Genomic DNA, 20,124 nt, shown 5'->3' on the forward strand with positions numbered 1-20,124 from the left:
GAAAGCTTGAAATCCTTCTATTTCATTGCATGACCAATTTCCCCCTTTAAGTATTGTGCTCAATTTCACTGGGTAGGTGATTCTTAGTTGTAGTCCTCACTCCTTTGCCTTCCAGAATATCATGTTCTATGACCTCCAATCCTTTAATGTTGCAGCTGCTAAGTCCTGTGTAATCCTGATTGTGGTTCCCCGATATTTGAATTGTTTCTGGCTACTTGCAAATTTTTTTCCCCCTGATCCAGTAGTTCTGAAATTTGGCTATAATATTCTTTAGAGCTTTCTTTCAGGGATCTCTTTCCTGAGGTAAGATGGGTAGATTCTTTCAATGTCTATTTTGCCCTGTGGTTCCAGGATATCAGAACTGTTTTCCTTGATAATTTCTTGAAAGAAGTTGTCCAGGTCCTTTTCATTATGGCTGTGAGGTGGTTCAGTGATTCTTACATTATCTCTCCTGGATCTATTTTATAGGCCCGTTGTTTTGTCATTAGCTGTCACTTGTCCAGTTCTAAATATTAAGGAATTATTTTCCTTAGATAGCTTTTGTAACTCTTTTTCCATTTGGCCAACTCTACTTTTTAAGGAATTGTTTTCTTTTTCCAAGCTGCTGACTCTTTTTCTATTTTTTTAAATTATTCTATATTTTCTATATTTCTCTTGCAGCACTTCCATTTCTTTTCCCAATTTTTCTTCAACCTCTCTTATTTGATTTTTAAGTTTCTGTTTAAGCTCTTTTTGGGCTTGAGACCAATTGCCATTTTTCTTTGGGGTTATACCCTCAGGTGTTTTGACATTTTTATACTCTTCTGAGTGTGTCTTGGTCTTCCTTGTCACCATAATAACTTTCCATGGTCATATTATTTTTTCTTGCTCATTTTTTTGCCTTTTCCTTAAATTTGAGTTCTGCGGGGGCAGCTAGATGGCGCAGTGGTTAAAGCACCCTCCCTGGATTCAGTAGTACCTGAGTTCAGATCTGGCCTCAGGCACTTGACACTTACTAGCTGTGTGACCCTGGGCAAGTCACTTAACCCCCATTGCCTGCAAACAAAAACAAAAACAAAACAAAACAAAAAAAATTTGAGTTCTGCTCCTATAGTGGAAGGGGAATTGTTCCAAGCTTCTTGTGCAAGGGACTACAGGCCCTGGTTGTTTGCCTAGTGCTGCACTAGTGTTGCCTTGAGGCCACTGAGGGACCCTCCTGTCTGGTGCTGGTTGATAGAGCGGGGAGTGGGTGTGGCTGGTGCTGTTGGAGAGCATAGGGGTCTAGCAGCTTACTTGGTGCTGAGCTGGGGTCTCCGTGCCGGTGCCCAGCATGTGCTGAGGTCCTCAAGGGATCTCTGCATTGGCCTCTGCCTGTTTGCTTGGGGCTATACACATGGCAGGTCCTGTCCTATCTGCCCTTTGTTGGCATCTGTTTAGGTACTTGCGGGTAAGCATGGCTGTTTACTAGGGTTACACTGAAGCTGGCAGGCAGTACTGGAGCTAGCATCTGTTGGTTCTCCAGGCTATGCTGAGGCACTGGAGGGGAGATGTTGTGTGCTGGTATTGGCATTTGCCTACTCCACTGCACTGGGGCTAAGGAGGGCTGGTTGCTGGCTTGCTGGGAGCCTTCCTGTCCTGGATTGTACTCCCCTTCTACTGGAGGGAGACAGATCTTTCCTGCTGACCTTTCAAGTTTCTTGGGTTAGAGAACTGTTTTACCCCATCTTTTTGCTGGTTCTGCTGTTTCAAGATTCGTTTGGGAGTGCTATTTTATGGTTGCTTGGAGGTGAACATGGGAGAGTCAAGGCAATTTCTTGCTTACTCTGTCATCTTGGCTCGCCAAAGTTGGGCAGTGCTCTTTCTATGGTACCATCCTGTCTTGTCAGCTATGTAACAGTTATGTATGAGTTGGACTAGTTGGCTACTAGAGTCCCTCCAAAACCTCAGAGATTCTGTGATTCTTTGATATGTATTCTCCCTCTCCAACTAGATTGTAAGTTCCTTGAAGTGAAAGGCCATAGTTTCTATTTCTCTTTTAGCCCTCACTAGACAGTGCCAAGAAAACAGTAAGTACCTGATGACTTGACTTGAGGGTCAGGACCCAGGTTATACCACACAACCCCACCCCCACCCAGTCTTACTCTAATTTACTTATCAAATCTCAGTTCTGAGAACAAGAAGAATATGGCTCACATTTACATTGGTGATTAGTCTTACAGAGTTCTTTCCTCACTACTCTATGAAGTATTATTATGTTTTTATACTACCTACCTGCCTCATGGGGAACAGAAATCAATCTGTAAATTTTCTGTGAAAGGGTGTTCTAGAAATGAGAATTTCTGTGGTCGCAGTTTTTTAGAACTGGAGGGTACCCAAGAAGTAATCTAATACAAAATTATAGAATGATAGCTGGGGAAAAAACCCAAAACAAAACAAAACAAACCTAGGTAGCACTCTAGACCAATATATAGCTGAACAAGAATCCCCTTGTTACACAGCCTATCTTCCCCCTAAAATGGTCATTCAACTTGGGAGAGGCAAGCCGCCCACCACCTCCCAAAGCAGTAAATTCCATTTTTGGCAAAGTGTCATTAGTGAGAAGTTTTCCCTGGCATCAAGCAAAAAGTGTCTCTGTCTACTTCCACCTATTGTTTCTGGTCCTACCCTCTAGAGACAAGCTGAATACATTTAATCCTGAGGTTCTGAACTGAGATCCACAGAACCCTTCTACCCCACCCCTCATGGTCTGTAGGTAAGATTTCAGAGTGTCTGTGAACTTGGATGGGAACAAAACTTGTATCTTTATTTTCACTAATCTCTAACTGAAATTTAGCATTTCCTTCAATCATGTTTGGGTTTTTTTTAAGTACGTTATTTTGTTAAAAAGAGGTCCCTACTGTAACAATTGGAATGATGCCACCTGCTGGAGACTTACTGTAGAAAAGCTCCGCCATGAGGTGAAGATCTCTGAGGGCAAGACCATGCGTCTTTTCTTTGGCATCAGGAAGTGACGTTTGCTTGTGGGAGGAAGAAGGGGGAGCCTGGCGCTCTGACTCGCTCTCTTTCCTGAGGACTCCAGTGGAGAAGGGAGCTAGAAATGCGCTCTCCCGTTAATAGATAGATGAATGTAGGCCTTTCTCTCTCACTTTACCAAATTCTTATTCTCCTTAATAAATGCTTAAAAGTCTAACTCTTGCTAAAGCTTATAATTTATTGGCAACCACTCATTAGATATTTTAGACAGTATAGCTAGAATTTTAGCCTTAACACTAGGCTTCACCAAACTGATAAGGGGGTCTTCTATAACAAGAACCCCTAGTCTAATCTCTCTTACATAGATTAGCCCTAGAAATATTGGAAGACAGCTGTCATCCCTTTTCCCCCAGTCTCTCTTCTCTGCGTTCAAGATTCCCATCTCCTCCAACCAATCCTTAACTGACATCAAAGCCCTTCATTATACTCCTCTGGACACTCGACAGTTTATCCAAGCTGTGGTACCTAGAACTAAACCCAATACTCCAGAATTTGTTCTGAACAACCTAGGGTACAAAGACTCCTTCTTCCTGGAAGCTATGCTTCTCTTAATGCAAACTGATGAGCCTGGATAAGGAGGAATACATTCAGGCTGAGGGAGATGGTGAGGATGGGAGTTGGGTGGGCCCCTGGAACTCAACTTTGCTAGGTCCTTCCATAACCTTTGCTACCACCCAGAGGGCTGGGCTGCTGATTTTGCCACCTGCTTTCCATATGCCCCAGGGAAAAGAGGCAGGACCCAGATCAATCAACAGTCATGCATCTGAGTAATTGAGGAAGAGCCTCCTCCCCACCCTCCAAGCTGAGAGTCTGGGGACCCTGAAAATATGAGAGGGAGCCGATACCAGACAGAGGCTTAACCAGAGTCCCGAGGGAGAAATGTGAACTGGGGGGCCTATGGGGAAAACAAAATAAATTTGACTTAAAATGTTGTTCTTCTTGTTTCCATCCCTGCTGAAGGTCAGGGGGCTGGAGGGTGGGGATGAGGGTGGTGAAATGGGAAGGGAAGGGGGGAGGAAGATCACTGACAGCAGAATGCTCTGGGTTGAGGAGGGGATGCTTCCAAACTTAAGTGGGAGGATGGCTCTCCTGCAGAAGGCTAAGAGACCACAGAACTTGCTTGGTGGTGTGGTGGGGAGGGGGTGGGAAGAGGAAGAGTTCTAGGAGTTCATGGTTATGCATTTTTAGCCTTAATCCTCCCCTGCAGAGAATGCAGTAAGGCAGGTTTGCTATGAAAGCAAAATGCTGCCTGACTCCAACCAGTAACTGGCTTTCCCAGGGGAAACTGACACAACAAGACCTGTCCTTTCCAAGGACTAACTCTTCTCCCCTCAGGTCACATAATCCAGGGCTCATGGGTGACTTTTCGACAGGTGACAAGCAATAGAACTTTGTCTTCAGGGTGCCAGGCATGGATCTGAGCAATTCTGGGAATGTCTGGACTTGTCTTCTCCTTCCCATATCCTGCCCCCTGCAGCCATGAGATTTGGGGACATTAAGATTTGGGGGATACACACAGATGAGTGCTAGGAAGCCCCAACTGGTCCAGGTGGGACTCCTCTTTTCCAGGACACCCAAATATTTAAGAAGTGTTTAGAACTGAGTGACCTTAGAGATCATCCAGTCCAATCTCCCATATTCCAGGTGAAGAAACTGAGGCTTAGGAAGGTGAGGTGATTTGTCCAACATCAGACAGTTGGTATTAGGCAGTGCTGGGACATGAACCCAAGTACTCTGGTTCCAAACTCAGTGTTCTTTCTATGACTATGGAACCATTAACACTAGAGAAATTTGTTTTATACCTGTGGTAAAATAATGGAATTTGTTAACTCTCCCCATATTAAATTTGGCCCTACATACCCCAGTGACTGGCAGAAGGAGTTATCTGTTCCCAACTCAAAATCAATCTTTCTTTGTCTCCCACTGGTTTAGTCAATAGTCTTTAAAAATTCTCACTTGGACCAAGCTTTGCCCTAGTGAAGAGAAGCTTCACATCTATCCCTTTTTTTGGAGGGATGGGAAAAGGAGTATGAAATATTGCCTGTATTATCAGACTTACAACCTGATGTTTTGATTAGCTCTGTGGAAATGCTCTCTCTCTCTCTCTCCCTCCCTCCTTCCCTCCATCTTTTATTTTTTGAAATAAGGAGCAATGTGTAAAGGAGCGGGAATGGACATATTTAGGAAAAGAGGTGATATAAAAAGCAAAGATAATGATACTTTAAAAAAAATTCTCATTTGGCCAATTTAAATAGTACAAGGTAGTGTAGAATATATTACTTGGAGCTTCTTGCCTGATACAGCCTCAATCTGATAGGTATTTGGACAATTATCTGGACCATCATTATTGAGTCTTTGTATCTCCAGCACCTGGCACAGAGTGAAGACTTTAAAAACACATTTGTTGAATGGGATGGGATAGAATGGAATAGAATGGTACTTGACAGATTCCATTAGATTGGGCGTTGGAGGACTGGATTTTAATGCATCAGTGCTACTGACTTTTTGTTTAGACTCTAAAACAAATACTTCCTTCTCTCAGAGCCTACAATTTTCCCTCCATAAATAAGATAGAGATTCCAGTTCCAGCTGCCAGACAATGCTCATGTCATGAGATGTCCACATTGAGGAGATTCCATCAAACACGGCTGGTTACTGTCACTGCTCTATGATCCAGAATGGTCAGGAATGGGATATTCTGGCTTATCAAATATTCTGGTTTAATACATTGCCACACACATGATAGAGTTGACATGAATCATTTACATACTCATGGGAGCATTGTCCTAGAGGTGGGGGGAACCTCAGAGGTTCATCTAGTTCAAACCTCTCATTAATAAATGAAGAAACTAAGGCCCAGAGAAGTGAGCTGATTTGCTCAAGGTCACACAGGCAGTAACTATCAGAGGTAGAATACATGGAGTCCTCTGACTCCAAGGCCAGTGCTAGAATCTTTTGACTAAAACACCACAAAATATCCTTCTTTTATGAAAAATCCTGCCTCATCAGGTATGGAATTGGCTCTGGGTTCTCCAATACCACACCGGCTCTAACAGGATCTGTCCAAGGACAAGCCTAGGTAAGTAAGTAAGCTCTCAGAGGCTCCTCATCAGCTTGGCTGAAGAGCATTGATTTCCAGCCACAACAACTGATAGAGACTGGCCTAAAGTGAAGAGCAATGATTCTGAGCCATGTTTGTGCCCTGGCAGTCTGATGAGGCCTTGGACCCCTCTCAGAATAATGTTTCTAAATGCATAAGATAAAATACGTCAGATTACAAAGGAAACTAATGACATTGCAATACAGTTATCAATATATTAAAAAAACAAGTTTATATACCACCCCTAGTTAAGAACCCTTGGCATAGAAGCATTTCTACCTACATAAATGAACAGAATAACTACACCAGTGAAATTCTAGTTCCTTGAAGCTAAAAATTCTTAATCTAAATTGATATGAAACCCAGTGTGATCCTTTGGTAGTTCAGAGAAGAGGAAAAATAGGAGAAAGAGGAGAGAAAACAAGGCAGGAAGAAGAACAGAGGTACCGTAAGCAATGGTTTTCACCAGGTTGAAAGAAGTCAAATTAAATAAAAAGCCTGCCCAAGCAGAACTGGGACACCATTCTACCTGACCCCACTCAATAGTCCCAAGATGACACAGGACTCTGGCTTCTTGTTAACAGTATTAGAATTCTGGCTTAGGAAAGGAAAGTGGTAACCACATGACTCCATTAAATACTCAATCCCAACTTGCCTGCAATTCTCTCAGGGTGAGTCCTGAGAGTCTCCATGAGCTGGGATAATGTACGTAGTTCATTCCAAATCTGACCAAGGAGTTTGCTTTCTGGCGCATTTATCAGGAGCTCTTGAACATCTTGGTAGACCCTTGCCAATCTAGAAAGAAAGGAAAAAGCTGTGTTAATAAAGATTTCCTTTGATAATAATTGTTTCCTAAATAACAACGATAGCTTGTGTTTGAAACTGCCCCTCCCTTGTTTGTCCTGGAGATATCTTGGGAGCAACATTCATCATCTTCATCTTCATCACCACCACCAACATCATTACCATTCCCATCTAGGAACAGTTGAAAAAAGGCATCTTCTAGGGCAGCTAGGTGGCGCAGTGGATAGAGCACCGGCCCTGAAATCAGGAGTACCTGAGTTCAAATCCGGCCTCAGACACTTAACACTTACTAGCTGTGTGACCCTGGGCAAGTCACTTAACCCCAATTGCCTCACTAAAAAAAAAAAAAAAGCATCTTCTAATCTAGGTATTACATCCATGCTGATGAATTGATGAGTAGGAATTTGTGGCCCATCTGCTTCCAGTTGAGGTATTATTAGTGAGCCAGAGATATTCTTAATTTGAATAATAACTATTTTTTTTTGTAAATTAGAACTACTCCATCCAGAAAGGTCTGTTTTAACTTTATTTGACAAAAGTTCCAGCTAAGAATTCTACCTAAACTTTAAATATCTTGTAATACCTTTTTTTTTAGTGAGGCAATTGGGCTTAAGTGACTTGCCTAGGGTCACACAGCTAGTAAGTGTTAAGTGTCTGAGGCCAGATTTGAACTCAGGTACTCCTGACTCCAGGGCCGGTGCTCTATCCACTGCACCACCTAGCTGCCCCTGTAATACCTTTTTTTATACTACCTTCTCATTGGAGTACTTGTCCTAGTTCTGCATGAAGGGACTGGCAGCTGATTATAGATCTTAACATTTTAAGCAAAAACACCTTTGGGCAAAAGAGCAGCACATTCTCACTTTTCACTATCTCCTCTATAAAAAGAGGATTAACTTGGGATGTCAGAGCAAGTCTGAAAATGAAAGGGTCCCCACCTTCACTCCCCACCCCCAGGTAGTAAAATAAATCAAAGAGTTTTCTTTTTCTTCAGGATACATTCACTAGCCAGGGATATTGTAGAGCGGAATCCACGTTTCATGTGGCAGTATTGGTTCAGAAACAGTTCTTAACCACTGATGTGTGAACTTTTTTTTTTAAGGTTTTGATAAATGAACTTCAATGTCATTGGTTTCCTTCATAAGTCTATATATTTTTGTTTTGTTTTGTTTTTGTGGGGCAATGGGGGTTAAGTGACTTACCCAGGGTCACACAGCTAGTGTCAAGTGTCTGAGGTCAGAATTAAACTCAGGTCCTCCTGAGTCCAGGGCTGGTGCTTTATCCACTGCGCCACCTAGATGCCCCCCAAATTCCATGTATTTTTGATGCATTTAAAACATTATTCTGAAATGGAGTCCATAGGCTCCAGACTTCCAAAGGGGCTCTTAATAAGGGTTATACAAAATAAAGTTAAGAAGTCCTGGTCTAAGGGGGCATTTGACACTTACTAGCTGTGTGACCCCGGGCAAGTCACTTAACCCTCATTGCCCCACCAAAACAAAACAAAACAAAATAAAGAACTCCTGGTCTAGATTATCTTCCAGCTCTGGTTCTAGATCTTTTTTTGCTTGTTTGTTTGGGGTTTTTTTGCAGGGCTATGGGGGTTAAGTGACTTGCCCAGGGTCACACAGCTAATAAGTGTCAAGTGTCTGAGGCCAGATTTGAACTCAGGTACTCCTGAATCCAGGGCTGGTGCTTTATCCACTGTGCCACCTAGCTGCCCCCTCTGGTTCTAGATCTTACTGGGCCCTTGTTGTTCAGTCAGTCATGTGTGATTCTTCATGACTCCAAGGACCAGAAAATATCAATATTTTCTATGAGTTTTCTTGGCAAAAATATTGGAGTGGTTTGCCATTACCTTCTCCTAGCAGGCTTTGAGCCCTAGCAGCTGGCTAATAAAAGTGTTCAAAAGGCCATGGATTCAGAGACCACATAGTCAAAAACTTTCTTAAACCTACAGATGAAAGAACTGAGGTGCAGAGCAATGACGGCTAGAGTTTTTGCCTAGCTGGATGATGTGAGGGTAAAAAAGTTCTGCTCTGACCCTCAGTATATTTCTTCCCCACTTTCCATCCACAATCCTAACAGAGTGGAGGCTGGGATGTCATGGTACTTACATGGAGTTGTTATAGTTTGACACAATGCCAGGTGATTCTCCCTGGGTGGGGTTCTGGAAACAAGGATTGTTCACGTTGCAAAAAATCCCTTGGAGCCACGGCAGCAGTCCAGCTGAGGGCATTGCCTTGTTGGGGAAATGGCCTTCAAGATGGAAAATCAGATAAAACAGAAAGTCAGCCATTGAGACTTAAGTGGACGGAGCCTGGGCCATTTGGGCATAAGCACTAAAATGCTACCACTCTAGGTCTTGCAAAATATGGGGCCCTATGAGGGGTGAAGAAACAAGGTCTGTACTCCATATTTACCCAAAGCATTAAGTGTCAATAGAAACTCAAAACCTATGTTCAAAAAGGTACTGAGCAAGGACTCAAGCATACCTCCCATCATTCTTGGGTCTTCCAAAGCCACCTGCCTTGATTTTTTTTCTTTTTTTTTTAGTGAGGCAATTGGGGTTAAGTGACTTGCCCAGGGTCACACAGCTAGTAAGTGTTAAGTGTCTGAGGCCAGATTTGAACTCAAGTACTCCTGACTCCAGGGCCGGTGCTCTATCCACTGTGCCACCTAGCTGCCCCCACCTGCCTTGATTTGAAGGTATAATAATAATATTTATAATAATGCAGCTGAGTGGATAGAGCACTGGGCCTACAGTCAGGAAGACTTGAGTTTAAATCCAGCCTCAGATGCTAGCAGTGTGATTTGGGGCAAATCCCTTTAATTTCAGTTTGCCTCAGTTTGCTTAACTGTAAAATGGGGATAATAATACCACCCACCTCCACAGTTACTATAAGGATCAAATGAGATAAAAATTGTAAAATGTTTAGCACAGTGCCCCGTATAGAGTAGGCATTATATAAATGTTAGCTATTATGAGCATTCTGATTATCATAACTAATAATGGTTATAATAGTTGTTATTTCTGTAGTACTTTAAGGTTTGCACAAAAACCTTGGAAGGCAGGTGCTATAATCCCTATGTTATAGATGAAAGAAACTGAGTCACACAACGGTTAAGTGATTTTGCCAGGATCACACAGCTAGTAAGAGTTTGGAATAAGCACTCTTCCAGGCTAGAAATCTACAGGCTGAATTGATTAAGATCTTCATAGAGCAGCATTGCCCAGGTAAGAGAAAATACACTTAAAAATGTTTGGTAGAGAGCCATTGATCCTCAGATGAATGATTTTTGTTTTGTTTTGTTTTGTTTTTTTGCGGGGCAATGAGGGTTAAGTGACTTGCCCAGAGTCACACAGCTAGTAAGTGTCAAGTGTCTGAGGCTGGATTTGAACTCTGATCCTCTTGAATCCAGGGCCGGTGCTTTATCCACTGTGCTACCTAGCTGCCCCCATGAATGTTTTATTTTTAAGCAGCATTGACAAAATATGTCTATAATATATTCCATTTTCCTAGTTCCATATAATACAAATATCCTAAGTTTGCTCTCAAAATATTTGGACACCACTCATAATTTGCATCTTCTAAAAAAAAATCTGTGAATCCAGGTAGAGATAAAGAGCTCCCAAATCCTCCAATTAGTTTACGTAATAAATACTTACATAAAAAGCATAGACATGAAAAAACATTACATTTCAGGGAGCTTACATTCTACACATGAACATAAAGTAAGCAAAAATCAATAAGGATGACAGAAGACCCCCTACAGGTGTTTTCTAATTTAGATTTCATGATCAAGATAGATGAACAAATGGATGGATGAAAGAATGAATGAATGAATGGAATGCATGCATGAGCACTTACTATGTGCCAAGTTGCATCCTAACATGAAAATTAAACAGTGCCTGCTCTGAGGGACATTCTGACAGAAGGCAACATATATGGTGGGTGAATTAATATATATCCCTAACTACTGCCCAAGGTTGAACTCAAATCCTTACATTCATGCTGGCTGTACAATGGGTTGGCATTCCTTAGCCAGATCAGGACAACAAATAAAGACAAAGGCCACACAAGTTCCACAACAAAACGAATCTGCAAACAAAGCAAAAATAGAGGAAAATAATCAAAGAGAGAATGGGAACACACACAAGATTATAAAAAACCCACTTAGGATCAGCCCTCCAAGTATGATGATTCTGTCCTAGAAGATGGGTTAAAAGAATGAAACCGGCATGAAACAGTGACAAGAAACAACATGATTTCTGTCCAGGACTTTGGCAAGTGTGCTGACCACTGCAGTGTGATCAAAGGAGTGCTGGAATAAGGGTCAAGAGATCTATGTTTGAATCCCAGATCTGACTGTCCCTGCCTGTGTGACAATGGGCAATTCACCTGGAAATTCCTTTTGAGTATCTGTTTCTTCATCTGCAAAACAGGCATGATCATAGTTCTGGTACTCACCTCTACCAGGGCTGTTCAAGAGAAAGCATTTCAAAACATTTTGTAAATATGATATAAGTGGGATCTTTATTAATAGCTCCACCCATTTTTACCTTGTTTCTACTCTAAAATGGAAGGGGAAGAGGGATAGAAGATGAGATCTTTCAGTTCAAAACCACATTAGAATCAGAAATTTAGATCTGAAAGTAACCTTAGAGTTCAACCCAACTAACAGCATTTTGTGGCAAAGTTGATTACAATGAACAACTCTTAACATTTCTCCCTGTCTTCAACAATTCACTCTTACCTGGAGGCTCTCCAATAGCCAACATGTTTATGAAACAGAGAAAGGAGATGTCTTATAAAGTCACTGAACATCAGTGTTTATATTTAGGATAGTTCTGGCACTAAAGATCCCTTGATTCTGAGGGAAGAAGGACCAGTCAGCTCATGAAGACTGAGCTCACTGACATTCCAAAGACTGGAAATGTACAGTAAGATCTTCCTGACCCAAATAAGAAAAAAAGGAGGCAAGAAGCAGCCACCGCGTAGTAAAACCATCTGGGCAGATGGGTTAAACCAGGTTGAGGGTAACTGATAGGCCTCAAGCCCATCTGTGAGTGAGGGGGAGTCTACACCAAACATGTGAAGACTTCGCAGTGGAATGGGTGCATGAGAATAATTTGTTTCAATGGCCGTGAAGGTGGCTGAAGCAGGGGCTGTGGAGCACTTAGAGACACCAAGGTCACCCACTGCTTCCCCAGCCATTACCAGTCATCTTGACTTCTGTCTTGCCACTGGACTTCGATGACTGGACAAGAGAGTGAGGCTGCCAACTTGGTGCAACTCTGCCTCACTTCAATCCATCAGCCTGAGATGTCACTGGCCCTCTTTGAAAACGAAGGATGAACAACAACAGCTGAGAGAAGAGGAATGGGTACAGATTAGCCCTCTCTCTATCCCATTATTTCCTCTAGGGGAAAGTAGTCAGACTGTAGTTGAAGTTTTTCCAGTTCAACTTATTGTCCCAGCAAGAAGAAATAGCATCTGCTTAGGAGAGTCACTGCTGACTGTCTGATTCTATTTCAAAGGAGAAAACTGGGCATGCAGACAGACAGGCGGTAAATTATGTGGAAAAGCTTTATAAAAAATATTTTGTAAAACATCTAAAGTGCATCTAGAAAAGAATGGGAAGGGAAGGAAGGGGGAGAAAGTATGGGAAACAGAGAAGGAAAGCAGTAGTGTCAGCCTACCAGCCTGGCTTCTAAGAGTTCCCTTTCCACACTTTCCTAAAAAGTAACAAAACAATGACCAGCCATCACACTTCTATTGCAAAATGCTTTCTTCACAGCAGTCTTGCATTATATATTATCATGCTCATTTTACAGATCAAGACGGTCAGAGTGGTCAGAGTAACACAGGAAGGAAGAGATCAGGCAGAGCATCTAAAATTTTCAGGTCTGAACTTTCAATGAGGAGAGAGAGTGGTGAAAAATAAAGAGAAAAGAAAAGAACTCACTGGGCAAACTATGCAGAAGAGAAGAGAAGGAAGTGCAGGCAAGAAATGGAGTTTTGTTACTAATGCATTAAATTGTATTTGCACTTTAAAAACTGAAATTGGACTTAGTAGAAGCTCACGGTTTCATGTACTCTCCTGTTTTTCTTTTTGTTCTATATTGAAATGTTCATGTTGGGTGATATTTGTTAAATTTATAATTTGAAAAAGCTACACACACACACACACACACACACACACACATATATATATATATACACACATACATATATATTACACGAAGTTCTGCATTTGGAGTCAGCTGCTCTGCCACTAGCTATTTACATGACTCTGGGTAAACTGGGTGCCCTCTCTGGACTTCAGTTTTCTTACTTACAAAATGAGGTGGTTGATCTTGATGGCTTCTGAAGCCCCAATTAGTGATGTAGACATGCTCAATGCATCTCTTCTTCCTTTGAAGTCCAGGAGTCCTTGTCTAGGCTCCTCATTCATTGCTTAGCTTATAGATGGACATTTGAGCCCTGCCACAAAACCCAATACTCAGTAGAAGACTATTCAATGGGAGTATTCTTCCTCTGATGCTATGTGGCTGGGGATCATGGAATGGTACTATCCACAAAGAATCAAAATGGTGGATAACTCCAGGAACAATGGGGAGATATACCCAGTGGGCTGAGGGAGGTTGCAGCCCAAGATAAGTGGGTCTCAAGTGTCCTAAAGGGAATGATGCATGAAGCAGAGGATCAAAAAAGGAGGTAGGCTGGTTATTTACTGAAATGAAGGGATGGCAGATGGAACCAATGGGGTGGAAAGACCAAGAGGAGGGGCTTCATCACACTGGGTAGATTCTGTGTGTAACGGGGCAGCTAGGTGGCACAGTGGGTAAAGCACCAGCCCTGGATTCAGGAGGACCTGAGTTCAAATCTGGCCTCAGACACTTGACACTTACCAGCTGTGTGACCTTGGGCAAGTCACTTAACCCTCATTGCCCTGCCAAAAAAAGGGAAAAGATTCTGTGTGAAATATTCATAGCAAGATATGCACTGCATGAGAAGGTAAGTGTGGCCTGAGGTTAAACTGATGAGGTGGAGAGTTCACATGATTCAGGATGTGATCTGTCATCTCTATAGCACTTCAAGGTTTACAAAGCCCTTTGTAAAATCATCTCATTTGATCCTCACAACAACCCTGTGAGGTAGGTGCCATTATCATTGCCATTGAACAGATTAGGAAATTGAGGCAGGCAGAGAGCAAATGACTTGCCCAGGTCACAAAGCTAGTAGTTTATAGGGTTCCATGATCACAGACCTAGAGGTAGAAGGAACCTCAGAAAGCATCTAGTCCAACCCCCTCATTTTTATAGATGAGGAACCTGAGGCCCCAGAAGGTACAATGACCATCCCCCAAAAGAGAAAAAGACCTACTTGTACAAAAATATTTATAGCAGCTCTTTTTGTGGTAGTTAAGAATTGGACATCAAAGGAATGCCCATCAAGTGGGGAATGCTAAACAAGCTGTGGTATATGATGGGGATGGAATATTATTGTGCTATAAGAAATGACAAACGGGATGACTTCAGAAAGGCCTGGAAAGATATGTATGAAACAATGTATTGTGAAATGAGAAGAACCAGGAGAATATTGTACACGGAGACAGCAATATTGTTTGACGAACAACTGTGAATAGCTTGACTATTCTCAACAACACAATGATCCTAGACAATCCCAAAGAACTATTGATGAAACAGGTTATCCACCTCCAAAGAAAGAACTGATCATTCATGGAACAGACTGAAGCATGCTATTTTTCACTTTCTTTCATTTTTTCTTTTAATCAAGTTTTCTTGGACCAAATGGCAAATATGATAATGTTTTACATAATAAACAAAAAAGGTTCAATGACTTGCCCACGGTAACTGTAACGATTGGAATGATGCACAGGTAATGAGCATTGAAGAAAGGCTCTTAAGCCAGATCTTCCTGACTCCAGGTCCAGTCCTCTAGTCGCCACATCCCATCAATTAATGAATAAAATCATGGAGTTATTGAAGCATTTTTCACTTTGTTGTTATTTATCATAAATGTATTGTTAGCAGCAGCACGCTTGACACGGTCTCTCTCTCTTCCCAAAGGTGGCCTTGGGCTTTTGGTGAGTTTTATACGGAATATAGACTAAGCTTAGATTTAAGATGATTTGTATTGTATTTCTACTTTCCTAATCTTCTAATCAACATCACCTTGTGACTACCATACAATAAAAGCTCTAACTAGAAAACCAGAAACTTCTTCCATTTACTAGTCTGGGAGATAAATTAAGGGAAAGGTTAAAGAGGGGAGATTTATGATCTGATATCCAATTTTAAATCTCACAGTATGGACATTTTTCAAGAGAGACAGAGAGACCATAATCATTATCACAGCAGGCTTCTCCCCAGGCTGACTCTAAGCCACTTGAAGTCAGGAACCTTGTCCCATACCTTTGAGCCTAGCAGAGCCATCACTCTATTCTTGATGGATATGGGTTGTTCAGGATTATGATTCATCTGGGTGTTCCTGGGGGTAGGGACTGAGCCTTTATTTCCCCCACCTAAAGCATTCTGCACAGAAAACTTGCTTATTTTGCAGATGAAACAAAATGATCATAATAATCATGAAGCCACCTTGCTGCTGGACAAAAGGAGATTGATTCCATGGGGGCACCTGCAGTCCTGGGGAAATGTCAGCATCTCTGCCTAAGGGACACTTGTCATGTGGGTTCACAGCACCCTGACCCTGTCTATTTAGTTCATGAAGAGAAACCACAGCTGTTCCCAAGCAAGAACAAACCCACTGCCTGGGCCCCACCTAGGTCCTGCTCTGCTCTCCTGACCCCCAGCTGCTCAGGTTTGGAGTGTCCTAAAGGGTTGCTGGTAGAGCCCCAAGGTGGCTGACAGGCTCATCTTGCCTAACCCATTCCACAGAGGAGCAAACTGAGGCCCCAAGGTCACATGGTAGTAGGCGGTGGGGTCAGGCTTGGGACCCATGGCCTCTGACAGCCAATGGAGAGAGCTTTTCCACTGCATCTCCACTCTCAGAGCTCTGTCCTCAGCCAGGAGGGGCAGCAGAAACCTGGGTCAATGAAGGGTAAACCATTACCTTTTGCCTTTTCCTGAGTGTCCAGTTCTTCCAAAGCAAAAGTCGTATCTGCCTCAGGAAGCCCATGTCTGTCACCAAATGATGGCCAGGATGTCACTGGGGCCCCGGGGGCTGTCCTCAGTGGAACTCACACCCTAGAACCGCAAAGGACACAAAAATGTTTCTCACTGGAGGCTGGCCAGGTGCTGGTTATTTTCCCATAACAACCCTGAAGGGGGATCAAAGCTCATTTCCCCCCTTAGAGGAAAGGTTCTTAACCTGGGGTCCTTGAGTCCCTTTGAAATCTCAATGGGTGCATGAACTTGCATAGGGGAAAATTATACTGTATCTTTATTTTCTTAATGTCTAAAATTAAGAATGTCTTTCAATTTATTTAAAATATTTTTCTGAGAAGGGGTCCATAGGCTTTACCAAATGACCAAAGGAGTCCTTTAAAACGATTAAGGACAGGGGCAGCTAGACGGCACAGTGGATAGAGCACCAGCCCTGGATTCAGGAAGACCTGAGTTCAAATCCGACCTCAGACACTTGACACTTACTAGCTGTGTGACCCTGGGCAAGTCACTTAACCCCCATTGCCCTGCAAAACAAACAAACAAACAAAAAGAATGATCTCATTTGGTCCTCAAAGAGACTAGGGAGGCAGGTGCTATAATTATCCCCATTTTACAGATGAGTAAACTGAGGCATAGAGCAATTATACAACTTGCTCAGGGTTACACAGCCAGAGAGTAAGGAGGTATTATTTTACCCATTTTACAGGTGAAGAAACTGAGGCAAACAGGTGAAGTGATGTGTCCAGAGTCACAAAGTTTATTAGTGTCTGAAGCTAGATTTGAAGTCAAGTTTTCCTGACTCTAGGCCCAGAACTATATTCACTGATCTACCTAACTACAATGTCATTAATTAAGCACAATTCCCTTGTCCTAAGAGGGATGCAGCTGGCATGGTATTGGACCCATGGCCTGGCCTTCTAAGGGAAGAGATTTCTATGTTGACAGAGATACTCCCTATTCTCTTTCTCCAACAACAGAGATGATAGAAATTTAGTGTTATTATAAGGGATTTTCAAGATTATATATGTAGGCATAGATGAAATAAGTACCAGGTGATTTGGGAGGGGGAGGGCACAGGTAGTGAGGAGGATGCAAAGAGCCTTCATATAGAAGAAGGAGATGTTCCTGCTGAGCCTTGAAAGAAACAAAGGCTTCTGAGAAGAGCAGGGGAGCTAGTTGTCTCAGTGGGTCAAGCACAGGCATGGAGTCAACAAGACCTGAGTTCAACTGCCTGAGGCATGCTGCTTTTCACTTTTTTTCATTTCTTTCTTTTTCTGAAATTTTCTTGTACAAAATGGCTAGTATGGTAATGTCTCACATAATTGCACATGTATAACCTATATCTGCTTACTGCCTCGGGGAGGGGGGAGACAAGGAGGGGCAAAATTTGGAATTCAAAATGTTAAATAAAAATGTTTGTTATATTAATAAATTAGGGTGGAAAAAAGTCTTGAGTTCAGAGTCTGTTAGACACTTACTAGGTGTGACTCTGGGTGAGCCCCTACTCCATTTTCTTTCTGTGTAAAATGGGGATAGGACCCTCCTTCCAAGGTGATCATGGGATAAGATGGTATCATATCTGTAAAGCATCTTGAAAACTACAGAGGCCTCTGTACATGCTAGTTGGCTGTTATTAAGGGCAGGAGGAAGTGCATTGCAGGCACAGGGAAAGAGGAATTTGTGTGCTGGGAGTGAGGACCATAGCTCTGAATCTGGAAGGAACCTCAGGCCATCTAGTCTAACATCCTCATTGTTTAGGTGAGATCAAGGCCGCTAGATGTCAAATGTCAGAGGGGGAATTTGAACCCAGGTCTTCTGACTGTAGAATCAGCCTCTTTCCCATGGGGCCCCAGAGGGTATGAAAAAGATTCAAGGCAAAAGGAGAAGGGGACAGCAGAGGATGAGATGGAGAAGTGGTGGCATGGAAGCAAGTAACATCCCTTTGAATAGACTTGGGGAGACAGTGGAAGCGAGAAGGGCTTGGCATGCTGTGGTCCAAGGAGCCACAAAGAGTCAACCATGACTGAACAACTGAGCAACAAGCACAGCAATAAAAAGTGTCTGAGAATATCAGGTCTCTGCTCTGCTCTCTCCCAATACCACCACCCAAGAGACCAGAGGTTTTTCTTTAGGCTTCACTCTTGGAACACTGGGACCCTTATTTCCCTCTCAAGGGGGATATGAGTCCATACTAGTCTAGAATCAATGGTTAGCCCAGAGAAGAGAAGGCTTCACCCTTTAAAGTATGTGAGAGGCTGTGATGTGAAAGAATCAGATTTGCTTTACTTGGTTCAAAGCCAGAAAAAGAAGCAATCAGTAGAAATCATAGAAATGTCAATATGGGTTCTTTAAAAAAAGCAGTATCACATCAAGCCTTGATGTCAGGAAAAGTTAGGTTCAAGATAGGTAAACTGGTAAAAGTTTAACAATTGGCTCCTCCCACCCCCTGCAAAAAAACCCAAACCACAGACAACAATTTACAGAACACACTTTTAAGTTTAATCTGCAGTATTAACATTTTCTCCATCACTTTCTTAAGTTTCGAGATATTCAATAAAGTCTTACCTCAAGCCCTGATTCCTTGCCGATTTCCTAAGTATAAATGCTCTTGGGAGAGAGCTGGCTCCAGCACATTTTGGTCCTATTTGAGGAACTGTGGGCAAATCCCTTAAATTCTAAGTGCCCCCAGGCAACTAACAGTAGAAAATATAGATTCCTTCTTCTGTCAAATCAGGAGTTGGCCTAGGTGACCACTAAGGTCCCTTTCATTTCTAAAGCTATAATTCGATAAGTTGCCAATCTACATTATTGGAAGGAATTTCCCCACAAGGTATTCCCCACACCAGTATTTTACAAAGGAGTTTTGTTAAAGGGGAAGTTTAATTAGATAATAACAAGAAGCCTAACACTCTATCCAGTGCACCACACTGCCTCTCCTTAAATGATTTCTGAGGCCCCCTTCAACTCTAACATTCTATGATTCAAGATTCTTCCTTCTGTCCAGTGTAGAATGTTATACTCTTTTACTACAGTATGCAAAGACCTCAATAGATATGTAATAGATGGGTAGGTATATTTCAAGTTATTTTTCAGTCTGATTTTTTTTTGTCCAGAATGATACAATAACCAACATCACAATTAAGAATAGCTCCCTTGGTCTCTCACTCACAGAAATTTTTCTGAGGGAGGAAGGGCATAGACTCCTTTCCTTTTCCCCCCACCCCCCACCAAATTTCCTTGAACTGCTCACTTCCTTGCTAGTTCTTGAAGTATTTCTTACAGCTGTTCCACACAGTGTTTCAACCTCTACTCATACACATAGTTTTCTGCTCCCTCATTTTGTTTTTTGTCATTGCTTCCTCATAATTCCCACATGGACACCAACAACTTTTTATCCCCCTTTCATATAATGAAAGTGTGTTTTTCAGTCAGTAGGTAAAGCAAAGATTAAAACACAAACTCTAAATTAATGGAAGAGGGGTTGTTCCTTTTGTTGTAGTTGGTATTATCTTTTATCAGGGATTTGGCTTTCATTAAGTCCTCAATCATCTATCAACAAGAATTTTCTTATAAATGTCTACCATGAGCCAGCCACTATGCATAAGTACAAAGAATGAAACAATGAGCTCCCATTCTAATGGGGGAGACAAGAACACATACATATCTGAACATATAGAGCATAAATATAAAGTTAATAAAGACAATTATAACATAATCAAGATAAAATATAATATATAAAGATAATCAAGATAAAAATATAAAAAAATTAAGTTAATAAAGATAATTATCAACAATTAAACAGCAGCATTTGGGAGTAACTCGAAAGGCTTCATGCAGAAGATGGTGCCTGAGTTGCATCTTAAAGCAGGGAGGTAAAGAGGGGCTGCATTCTAGGCTCTTTGGTCAGATAGGATTTTCAGGAGCACTATCAGTGATTACTGAGTTGAACTACAATCATGGTCTCTGCCCTTAAGGATCTGACAATCCAGTCCAGTCAACAACTATTTATTAAACAACTATTGTGTCCCAGACACTGTGCTTAGTGATACAA

At 42.0% G+C, this 20,124-nt stretch overlaps 1 protein-coding gene across 1 annotated transcript in view; it reads right to left on the minus strand.

Annotated features, from left to right (window-relative positions):
- The window catches only part of ABCA4 (ATP binding cassette subfamily A member 4), a 176,384-nt gene extending 160,271 nt beyond the window's left edge, over positions 1 to 16,113 (minus strand). The window contains exons 1-4 of the mRNA XM_043962651.1: positions 16,018 to 16,113; positions 10,926 to 11,019; positions 9,034 to 9,175; positions 6,764 to 6,907 (exon numbers count right to left, since the gene is read on the minus strand). Coding sequence (XP_043818586.1) covers positions 6,764 to 6,907; positions 9,034 to 9,175; positions 10,926 to 11,019; positions 16,018 to 16,083 — 446 coding nt within the window. The 5' untranslated portion in view covers positions 16,084 to 16,113. The remainder of the gene's footprint in view (positions 1 to 6,763; positions 6,908 to 9,033; positions 9,176 to 10,925; positions 11,020 to 16,017) is intronic.
- Positions 16,114 to 20,124: the final 4,011 nt, after the last annotated feature.

This window comes from Dromiciops gliroides, chromosome 4 (assembly GCF_019393635.1).
Source record: "Dromiciops gliroides isolate mDroGli1 chromosome 4, mDroGli1.pri, whole genome shotgun sequence".
NCBI lineage: Eukaryota > Metazoa > Chordata > Mammalia > Microbiotheria > Microbiotheriidae > Dromiciops > Dromiciops gliroides.